Below are 12,545 nucleotides of genomic sequence, written 5' to 3'. Positions count from 1 at the left end.
ATATATATTTATTTATCTTCAATAAGAAATCTTCAAATGTATTAACAGTTTCTATATTTTGGCTTAAGCCGTCTTCACGAAATTACAAACATATAAATAGGACTATAAGAACATAATAAAAATAAAACATCAACATAGAAAATGAAAATTAAGAATGAATCCTTTATAGTCAACTGTAATATATATATATATATATATATATATATATATATATATATATATATATAAATTCATTAGTTTTAACATTTTTGAACACAAAACCTTACCAGGCATGTGTCCTGCTGTTGCTTAGACTCACCACATGGAATGCTCAGTCAGTTACAGGAAGTTCATTTATAGTTTGTATGTGAGTGTACTTAACATCTGAAAATAGATTTTAAATGACTAATTACTCGCCAAGGGAGTGAACCTCTATAGTACATAAAATGCCCTCACTCACTCACTCATCACTAATTATCAATCTTCCCGTTATCACAGAATGTTGATATTTGCAATGCATTATTAAGTAAATAGAAAAATTAAGCATTATCATAAAGATCATATATCCATAGGGGAATTAGTGATGCTGCATCTCCTGGAAGAAATATATTTCTTTCTCAAATTTCTGATGTCCTAAAAATACGAAATTTTATACAATCGTTATTTATTACATAAACATATAAAGGAAAGTATTTTAATTAACATCAAATATCCATAGCGGTTGAATATATAAAATTTGGTACTCACATGTCTTATGCTCTCAGTAGAAAAATAAAATATGTTCATGAAGGCAACCGCCTATAGAGGTTGAAATTGGGTTGTAACCCCTAGAAAAAGTATACTTTTGTTTTTAAATTTTTAAATGTCTGACAACGATGAAATTTGGATTTTTATATGAGAACGCGACTGTCAACAGAGAATGAATGTCTTTTTCGTTTAGACCAACCGCCAATGGGGTTCCTGCTGTACTAGAAAGATATAATGTCACACGGGGTTTCCCCATCACAGACATAGAAAAAGAAAAGCATTTCATGAACACAAACCACCCGTTCTTGGTTTAAATGGAGTTACAAGCTCTAAAAACTAAATTTTTTCAACAACGTTAGTCAAGAACAATATTTTAAAATAGACTGCTCTGAACAGACAAAGTAAATCTTTTATGTTCTAGTAGTAAAGAAGTAAATATATTTGGAGTGGATTATAATTATATTTTCTTCACAAAATTTAGCTATTTCTACCTTCCGCCGCTGACCTTCGACTGATTTATTCCATCAGAGTGTAGAATATGAATAACAAGAATATGTAGGTGTAGAAAACCTATATTCATTTCTTCCATTGTCAACATATACAAAAAACGTACTGTATTTAAGTAAGATCATAAAGCAATTGTATTTGTTTAACTAAATTTCGCACTAATCTTATTCTAAAGCCCACCTCCTCATATTCAGCATATTTATAAATCAAAAAAGTTTCAGGAATTATTTTTCGAGAGTTGTATTGACAGTAATGAGATTTGACAATAAGTTTATTACTGCAGTTAAAAGGTCTATGACTCTCCAAAAAAGGAATAAAATACTATTTGTTATATCATAAGGAATAAATGTAAACATGAATAATGTTCTTTGATTCAAAATAAAGTGTAAGCTCAGAGATAGACATTATAGGTAAAATAATGAGCAAAAAGTTTATATTTCTAATTTCTTGCTGGTATTTACAAAATTGTATTCTTGAGTGTAAAAAACCTTAACGTAAATAAGCCTTACGAAAGTTTCAAAACAAACACTAACACGATTGACCGTGTTGAACTAGAAAGTCAAAATAAATCACACACACTTGCTTAGGGTAAAAGCTGCTAAGTTAAAATATGAGATAAAAACACTATTTCCATTATATAAACATAATTGATCTGATACAGTACTCACTTACAAAGTCTCTAGATCTTGAGTCAACGCCCTCCTTCTACTTCCTCCTTCCCTCGCCAGCCGCCAGAGCCAGCTGGTGCTGCAATGGGTGCGAAGGACAAGTATGAGTATATATCCCACACCGAGCTATTAGCACAACAGTCAGTCGAACACATCAACATGTACGCCCTGGTGAGTAACTCATAACCAAACTAATACTCAAACTAGAACCCAAATTAACGTTTACTAGTTGAAAAAAAATTGATTACTTGTTCTGCTGATGAGATGTGTTACTATAAGCAAATATTACTATAATCTTGAAGTTTTCTCTGATTAGTACCTGTTACTATTTTCTTAATTATTCATGAAAAATTGAAATATACCAATTTGTTACATTATTCAGAATAAATAATTACTGCACTAGTAATTATACTTCCTTAACTTTCTTCGTTTCATGTCTGAAGAATGTGATATAAACTTTATAAAGGTTTGTCTTAATTTTGAGTGTTTACATTACATATTACTGTTGTCCTGCTCTCAGAAAACATTTTATATATAAGCAATATCTTACACATTATCATATCTCGATTAATACATGGTGTAAATGTTTGTAAAACATTGTGTACATTTGTAAATGAAAGTTTATTTGCGATATATATATATATATATATATATATATATATATATAAGTGATTTTGAAAAGCAATGTAATTAAAGTAATATTGCATTGATTGCAAATTGTCAAAAATATGTTGTACAGTAGTAGACAAATATTTGCAACGTATTTTATATGGATTTAAATTTGTGATTACGTAATTTTTATATATTTAAATATATGTAATAAGTATAAAATAAATCATCTGTATTGTAATAATTAGAGAAGAACAGTTAAAACTTAGAACGATCTTTAATAATTTTATTCTTAAACTTACGCAAATATTTACAGAAATCATTAATGTAGAAGAATTAAACTTGATCACAAAAATTTGTGACAAATTGGGGTTTTTTTTAAACTTTACACACCTTTCTTTGACTTTCCAACGTCAGTGGTTTCATTTACACTCTCAAATAGAGAATAATAGTTACAACCGTATTGGTTACTAAAAATATATAATAAACTACGGAAAATGTTTATGGGTCATACACAGCTTTAATATAAAAACGTCTATAATGTGATTTGAGAAGTACATTGTGGTTCACAGGTCTGTCTGTCCGCCCTCGTGGCTGTCGCTGCTGCCGGCATTGTGGCCCCCGTCGTCCCAGTTGTCCACGCGCCCCTGGCTCACAGCTCCGTCTCTGTGGTCAGATCTGCCGTGGTCCACCCTGCTCCAGTCGTGCCTGTAGTCAAGGCCCCCCTGGTCCACCCTGCCCCAGTGGTGCCTCTTGTCAGAGCCCCCTTGGTCCACCCTGCCCCAGTGGTACCTGTGGTTAGAGCCGCTCCTGTCGTCCACGCCGCTCCTCTTCTCCATGCTCCTGTCGTGCACCACGCCTCAGTTCTTGTGCATTAAGTCTGAAACAAAAATAAATAAAACTTTATTTTTATATAAACTGATAACCGTGATTAAATACCAACCTTGTTATACAAGAGTTTATAGCTTAGCATATACGATAGTTTTCTATTATTATTACAGTTTGAGTGTAGAAAAGGTGGTCTATAGACCACAGTATTTGCACACTATACCACACTATCCGTAACCTGACATTTAGCAGATTCCAAAGTATTACTCATAGATAAATGTGGTTTATCCAAAAACTTGCGATGAAGCCAATAGTGGTAAGAGTTTCCCCTCAAAAAAGTTCCATATAGGTTATCAGTTTTTTATGGAACTTTCTCATTTTTTACTTTTATTATTTTACCTCAGGCCTACTATATGCTAATTTGTCATTATTTCTGTTCTTCATAGATATTAATACTTATTACTTTATTATCAGTGTCATTATGTTTTATAAAAACTGATAATGATGTGATAAGCGGATGACATAATTGTTAGTAATTGTTATATACTTTAAATACTAACAAAAACTTATTGAAAAGGGTTTGTATATCCAATATTTACTAGCAATGAAATTTAATAGTTTTACATTGTGGTTCTACGTTTTAAAATATTTGTCTAAGAAAGGAGAAGAAACTGTCGGTAATGATAACTAATTTGACAACAGGTGGCAAGTCAATGTATCTTCCTCCATTCACAACCAACACAGTAAAAAATTGTAGAGGAACGAAGAAAACGTGAAAAGGTTAATTCAGTTTTGTAAAATTTTATTTAGTACTCTTGGGAATATTAATGATACTAATATACATTGATTGTGATGATTAATGTCACATTCTAGCATTAACATATGCTTCATAGGTTTATGCATCCGGTTTTATCTAAGTTTTCAATTCATTCCACGTCGAAAAATTAAATTCTGTTGGCAGTCTTACAACAGAACAGAAAGTTTTATAACAGTAACAATTGACTAGAGTTACCAGCCATTGAACATTGAAAGGAACAAACAGAAGCAGAAAAACGTTATGAGACGAATCAATGATATTGTAGGAATCATATTTTTATCCTACTCTAGACCTATAGATTCTGAGTTGTATAAAGGATGAATTTAAAATGAAACACAAAATTAATCACTAAGATTAGTTTTTAAACAATTTCCAAGAGATGAAAAATTAAACGTGCATGTGTATCCATTCTAGAAGCTCTATTCTCTGAACAATCTGTATTCAGTAAAATTGTCATGCATATCTTCTAAAATAATATTTCTGTAATTAACCACTTTCAGACTTTATATAGCTTTAATATTTTATTTAAACTGGTTTGACGTATTTTATTTTCAATACATATGTTTTGTGTTTATAATGTCATACCTAATAATGCCCGCAAAAATGCTGGCAAAATGTTTTATATACAAATTTTATAAAAGTATCAAAAATTGTATGATTAAAAAACTCCCAAGATTCACTGAATATGGGTTGCTGTGTTAAAACCTGCACAAGAAACAGCTATGGTATTGTGTTACAAAAAGAATATACTAAAATAACTTTTACGCGAAAAACATAATAAGATACATTGCTATAATAACAAATAAATGTGTATACTTCCCACTTTAATTAAATGGAAGTCTTGTAATATATTGGCCGGTAAGTTGAGACTTGCACACTCCTGCATTGTTGAGATGTAAACAATTTATTATATTGTGTTACATTTGACCGATGTAAGCCGCTTAGGACACAGTCTCAGTAAGTCTTCTGCTGACATGCAATACGGAGTTTATTCTCAAGAGGGATTGCCTTATCCGAGTCCCCTTTCATCATGACACAACTTGTTATTTTTCATCAATTTGTACCGAAAATATTGTGATCTTTTATTTAAACCATCAAGACCCAGTGGGAGTGTTACAGTTTTTACATTTTTATGTAATCATTTGCATTTTACGTAAAAAAACAATTGTTTAAATCAAAATTTCGGTTTAATAAAGTTTTTCTTATTAACAGTTTCTGTGGGTTTATTAAAATAAAGAAGTGTAATTTAAACTAATAAATAAAAAAGTTTGATGATAATGAAATTCATTAAGTGGGGTCCTTCTCCCTTTATTTAACTGTCTGACAGTGATGTAACTATCATTTATGTGTCAGACATTGTATAGACTTCGGAAAATATATTTTGAGAAATTGATTGCACAGTTTTATATTTTTAACTATTTTATGGGCTCCCATTTCAACCTGAACTAAAATTAGTGCTGCTGATAATGAAATTGTTTATTAGGGGAAATATTTTTATAATTTTCAATACAATCTATAATATTTGTTTGCTTAAGTCGAAATATTAAAGGATTTATATGAAGTCTTTTTCTTCTATTGTTTAAAGAAGCCTCTGAGCATTTATTTTCTGCATACAGTATATATATATATATATATATTTAAATCCAACAAATACCTCTAGATTTACGTGTAAAATAGCTAAGCAAATCACCTCAAACTATGTAGTCACTTTGAGAATTGTGAAATTCTATCTACAGTTTAAGAGCGTCACGAAAAACACCTGTATTGTCATCGCCTATTCACCTCCAAGCATCATGCACCACAAGAATATGGTGTTCGTTATCCCACGATACTCAGTATTAGCCAGCTTGGCACCGCTCCACGGAAACAGCTCAACACGGGAACTCCATTAACTACTGGAGTATTATGTAGAGGTAGTCATACTTCTACAGTTTATACTTTACTCACGTATCCATCATCACGACTCCAAAATGCTGTGCCACAGTTCTTTAACTGACTACGTGAGAACTACTGGAGTATTATGTAGAGGTAGTCATACTTCTACAGTTTATACTTTACTCACGTATCCATCATCACGACTCCAAAATGCTGTGCCACAGTTCTTTAACTACTGGAGTATTATGTAGAGGTAGTCATACTTCTACAGTTTATATACTTTACTCACGTATCCATCATCACGACTCCAAACATGCTGTGCCACAGTTCTTTAACTACTGGAGTATTATGTAGAGGTAGTCATACTTCTACAGTTTATACTTTACTCACGTATCCATCATCACGACTCCAAAATGCTGTGCCACAGTTCTTTAACTACTGGAGTATTATGTAGAGGTAGTCATACTTCTACAGTTTATACTTTACACACGTATCCATCCATCACGACTCCAAAATGCTGTGCCACAGTTCTTTAACTACTGGAGTATTATGTAGAGGTAGTCATACTTCTACAGTTTATACTTTACTCATGTATCCATCATCATGACTCCAAAATGCTGTGCCACAGTTCTTTAACTACTGGAGTATTATGTAGAGGTAGTCATACTTCTACAGTTTATACTTTACTCACGTATCCATCATCACGACTCCAAAATGCTGTGCCACAGTTCTTTAACTACTGGAGTATTATGTAGAGGTAGTCATACTTCTACAGTTTATACTTTACTCACGTATCCATCATCACGACTCCAAAATGCTGTGCCACAGTTCTTTAACTACTGGAGTATTATGTAGAGGTAGTCATACTTCTACAGTTTATACTTTACTCACGTATCCTTCATCACGACTCCAAAATGCTGTGCCACAGTTCTGGGCAGATAGTGCATGGAACCTTTATAAAACAAAATTGTTTTTGAAGCGTGTAAGGAGCAAGTTCTGAGGAGCGTAAATGGACTGGCCGGGAGCGGAACGTAAAAAAGACATTGTGGGAAATAACTCCTTTTGACACACCTCTGGAATTACTCATGATAAGCGATCTATGGGTAGTTTATTTGTAGAGGTTAAGTTCCACGTAAGCGTTATTGCTGTTTTATAGATAAATCGGCCAAATTGTTTTATAAATGACCAATTTATAACTGATAGCTTCATTCTTCATAATAAATTTTACCTTTCGTTATAAACAATTTGACGTGATCAACCCTCGATGTAAACACAATTTATTTGTTCGATTTTAGTTTGTTATTATTATTATCTATTCTAAATCGTAGTTTTAACCCGTTCATGGCGATTACATTAATACACTTTAACAATTTATTCATTTTGAAGGCTTATGCGAGTGTTATTACATAAACTATTTCTAACTGACACAACATCGGAACTATTTCCTCTGGAAAAATATTTTTAATGTTGCTACTTCTAATAAGATAAACTATAATAATAACAGAGTGAAGACGTATACAAAATAAATAACAAATTTGTCCGTGTGATAATAAATATACTATTTCGTAAAATGTCCTGCCTACACAAGGATATAAAGTGAAGTAAGCATTGTATGACACTTGTCGATGAGCGGCGATGAATCGATACCACCGTAAGTGAATATTGATAAACTATTAACCGAGTCAGTCAATGGACAACACTTGTCGTTATAGTGTAACATGAAGACTGAGTAAATTCTTTTTTACACTTTGAAGATCTAAGATTATCAAAAGAAATTTATTTATCTTTGATAAGCCTTTCTTATATAATGTATTAAATGTTTGTATAATTTGTAATCATACTATACTTTGATCATCAATGGTATTATTCATATTGATATAGTGTTCTCAGAAATCAATCCATAGAATTTTACGTCAACCATGAATTGAGATCTGTTTAAGTACTGAAATACATATGTGGATTTATATTACGCATTATCATTAGAAATCTCACTTTTTGACGCTACATGGCCTCCTCTAAAAAACAGTTTTGTTATGTGACTTTTGCGCCAATAAAATACACGAAACTATAACAAAATTTTACTAAGCACAACTAAAATACATCTCTATTCCATTTTCATAATTAATAAACATATCTATGAGTGTTTTGTTTAGTTTCTGTGATTGATTATGCAATAACTATTTCCATATAATTTATACTTTCATACAGTGAGTGCACTCATTAACAAATAGATGTTTAGATTTAAATTATCTAAATGTCCGCAAACTTGTTTACTGAAACTAAGCGAGTTGTGAACTTCTTGATTTTGGTAGAGGTCATTGTGTTCGTTTCGCCTATTTTGAACAATAATCGCAATTAATAGTCAAAGAAATGGAATATTTCGTATAGTACAGGAGGGTATTTGACAGTATTTCAAGAATATAATACACCTTAAGAAAATCATCAAAGCATAAAAAGTGGAATTTCTCTACTTTAATCTGGTATTGGAATGAAGAAAATGTAAAGAAACCAAGAAGCAGTTAAGCTAAATCTACCATGAATTCCTTGAATTATTTGCTATTTTTACAAAATGAAAACCATTAGTATTTCATAAATTAGAAATAAATATTTTTTTTGTCAGAAGGAACTTGTATTAAAACACAATTATTTATTCAGTACGGTTAATAAATGTTAAAGTTTTATATATTGAAATTTGCTCCCTGCAACGGTGAATGCTGATATATATATATATATACATATATATATATATATATATATATATATATATATATATATATATATATACATGCCAGATGTAATCAATTAAAGACAAACGGTAACATAACCTTGACCTCAATAATCACAATTAATAGTCAAAGAAATGAAATATTTTTATAGTACAGGTAATTTTACAACATTTTCGGAATATAATACACCTTAAGAAAATTATCAAAGCATAAAAAGTGGCATTTCTCTACTTTAATCTGGTAATGGAATAAAGATAATTTAAAGAAACCAAGAAGCAATTATGTTAGATCTTGCCTGAATTTCTTGAATTACTTGCTATTTCTACTAAATGAAAACCATTAGTATTTAATAATTGATACATAAATATTTTTTTTTACTTTTAGAAATAACTTGTATTAAGACACAATTATTTATTAAATAAGGTAATAAATTAAATTTTATATATTGTAATTTGCTCGCTACAACGATGAATGCTGATAGATATACTATCAACATGCCAGATGTAATCAATTAAAGACAAACGGTGACATAACCTTGACCTCAATAATCGCAATTAATAGTCAAAGAAATGAAATATTTTTATAGTACAGGAGGGTAATTTGAAAACATTTTAGGAATATAATACACCTTAAGAAAATTATCAAATCATAAAAAGTGGAATTTCTCTACTTTAATCTGGTAATGGAATATTTTAATATAACTTATAATTTAAAGAAGCCAAGAAGCAATTAGGTTAGATCTTGCCTGAATTTCTTGAATTACTTGCTATTTTTACTAAATGAAAACCATTAGTATTTCATAATTGATACATAAATATTTATTTTACTTTTAGAAGTAACTTGTATTAAGACACAATTATTTATTAACTAAGGTAATAAATACAATTTTATATATTGTAATTTGATCGCCAACACCGGTGAATTAAAAACACCGGAAAAAAAATTACCGCATTATTTGTTGTTGCGGTGTATAGATACAATCAATTAAAGACAAACGGTGACATAACCTTGACCTCGTACTCGACCTTGACTGACAAACATCCCCCAGACACGCCGACCTTCTATTACGTCTAAATAATGCACGTTAAACAATTACTATGTTGTACTACAAGAAAGGCAAGGCAGTGACACACAGAATAAATTATTTAAAATTAATATTAAGTTATCTTTTGATATTTTTGGCCTCGTTTAGTTAGTAAATATTAAATTAGCACGATTTACTGAATGAGTTATATATTTCATAACTAGTGATGTGTATAACGTAAACATAAGATTTGTAAGTTTTAGCCAAAAACTCCTATTAAAAATTTGTATTGGAAAGAAATAAATGCTTACCACAGAAAAATGGTATATAATATGTTAGTATTACATAAATAATTTCTTATGAAAATAAAAAATGAGCAAGTGACGGATTAAAACGTGCTCTCACAAACTACAGTTCAATTTCTCGTGCAATCATGAAATGCTGTTTTCGTGTAATCAATCTGAGATTACTTAGAAATACTTGTTGACAGTTGACGGCAGGCTGCTTCATTATCAGACCACATGCATTCTTAGTTAGTTTATCATCTAGGAAGTACAGTTCGTCTCTTTGTTGGTTAAGCCTGACAAATCACAAAGATAAGTATTAATACATTAGACCAGTATAAATAATGTGAAGTTTTGTTCTTTTGAAATTATTAAGTGTAAAATGCTGAAACTGTAAATAAAAAAAACTGAAACATAAGCACAGCACGTATAGTTTATGATTAAAAGATTAAACAAAAAAACATTGATGAAGCAATAAATGAACAAATCCTATATTAAAATAGGTATAACTTTTTTCCCACTGGAAATCAAAAGAGAACATAATTATTAAATTGAATATTATTTAACAATTTATTACGATAAAGGCAACTGTAAAATATACGTAATTTAATCAGGTTTAAAGGTTTTTAGTACTAAGGCTAAACTGACATCTGCCCTGCAGTTGCTTAGATTCGCCAGGTGGAGTGCTCAGTCTTTTAAAGGAAGAATAAGTTGATCTCTAGTTTGTATGTGAAAGCACTTTTCATGAAATTGAAGGGGTTGAATCTCTATAGTATATAAACGCGATGCCTTCACTCACATGAAGCATTTCGACAAAGATAATACATCTATAGGGGTCTAAATGAGGTTGCAAATTCTGCAACAATTATATTTTTCTTTCTAAACTTTCTAAAATATAAAATTGTACTCTTCGTTATTCATAGCATAAATAAAAAAAGAAAATAATTTCCATTAACATCAAATATCCAAAGCAGTAAAAATACGAAATGTAATACTCACATGTCTTATGCTCTCAATAGACAAATCAAATATTTTCATGATGACAACTACCAATAGAAGTTGAAATGGGGCTGCACACCCCAGAAAAACTATATTTTTGTTTTCCAAATTGTCAATGTCCGATAACGATGAAATTTTATTTTTTTATGTGACAGTGTGGCTGTCAACAACGATAAAAATATTTTTGTGTAGAGTAAACACCAATTGGATGTAAAAGTGTCGCTACCCCTCAAAGAAATTTACTTTTTTAATTCCAGCTTGGATTTTGTAGACAAAATTTCACATTCACGTTCCACATCACAAACATAGATAAATGAAAGCATTTTCAAGAAGAAAAACCACCCATACGGGGTTGAATTTAGGTACACGCTGTACAACCTACATTTTTTGTTTCAACTGCACATCGCTTAAGAATAGTTATACTACTTTAAATAGACGTGTTCTGCTCTCAACAAGTTAACAGGCAAATAAAAGCACCTTTAAGATAACTATTGATTGTGGATGAAAAGAATTGCAGCTTCTAGAAGAACCATATTTTGTTGCATTACGCTTTCCTAGAAAGATGAGATTTGACACAGTTATCCTGTAAATAACTTAAACTGAAAGTAAATTATAGTGCCTGAAAGTAGTCGCTTGTTGATTGACAATACCTTTGCATCCTATAAAATCAAATCATATGTTAAACATTCTACCTCATTAATTCATTATTTAGATTTTACGGAATGATTTAAAAGCCATTTAAATTTTAATGTTGTCATCAAAATGCAATTGCAAAAGACTATTATTATACTGTTATTGTAAAATAACAGTGATTTGGCGTTTAAGACGAGTTTGAAGGAGAGATTGGTTAGCCTTTGTTCACTAGACTGGGACAGTTAACCTTGTGTCATTTGAGAGGGGACAGACTCTAAGTCGGCTCAGGTAAAATAATATTATCAGACGTCTCTGCAGGTTTTACATCTCTAATAATATGTTCTAGAAACTTATTGCAGTTATAAAGTTATTATATTCAGTTCGTATGCAAATATCTTAACATGCAAGTGATTTCCTTACAAATGGTATTACGATAATCATAAAGATTCAATGCACCAACAATAATTTACAACTGCCAGTGCATGTAAGGATAATTTTTATGAATTGTATAAAAATTAGAACTTTACTTCATACAATTGGCGTCCTTTAAATATAATATTGTTCAGAGAGAATATTGTGTACATTCAAGACTTTTTATACATATCTTATTAATACATTTGTTATATCAGTACAACCAATCCGTGATGTTTTGTATGTCTTTACTTTGATAGTTGTTAGTGATTTGAATACTTCTGGTGGCTTATACCTATGGATTTTATGAATTTTTACAATTATTATATTCGGTTACGTTCGTTAGTTTATTTTTTGGAAGTTAAATTTATTTTGAAGACGAGATAATTATTTAATTTTTAAGATTGTACATATTGTACACATTTTAAGATGGATATA

At 30.6% G+C, this 12,545-nt stretch overlaps 1 protein-coding gene across 1 annotated transcript; it reads left to right on the top strand.

Annotated features, from left to right (window-relative positions):
* The first annotated feature begins 1,966 nt into the window (after positions 1–1,966).
* Positions 1,967–3,428, top strand: LOC124363927 (A-kinase anchor protein 14-like). Its single transcript, XM_046819199.1, has 2 exons — positions 1,967–2,072; positions 3,083–3,428. The coding sequence occupies exons 1-2, from the start codon at positions 1,986–1,988 to the stop codon at positions 3,386–3,388; spliced, it is 393 nt and encodes a 130-aa protein (XP_046675155.1). The 5' UTR covers positions 1,967–1,985; the 3' UTR covers positions 3,389–3,428.
* The last annotated feature ends 9,117 nt before the right edge of the window (positions 3,429–12,545 follow it).

This window comes from Homalodisca vitripennis, chromosome 5 (assembly GCF_021130785.1).
Source record: "Homalodisca vitripennis isolate AUS2020 chromosome 5, UT_GWSS_2.1, whole genome shotgun sequence".
NCBI lineage: Eukaryota > Metazoa > Arthropoda > Insecta > Hemiptera > Cicadellidae > Homalodisca > Homalodisca vitripennis.
Note: the sequence above shows the minus strand (reverse complement) of the source record. Positions and strands in the feature narration are given on the sequence as shown.

What these genes read in the sequence shown, in the direction of transcription:
- LOC124363927 (XM_046819199.1), top strand. Translation starts at nt 1,986, where the DNA reads ATGGGTGCGAAGGACAAGTATGAGTATATATCCCACACCGAGCTATTA. An exon ending in ACATCAACATGTACGCCCTG is followed by an intron (nt 2,073 to 3,082) that starts GTGAGTAACTCA and finishes TGTGGTTCACAG; the next exon opens with GTCTGTCTGTCCGCCCTCGT.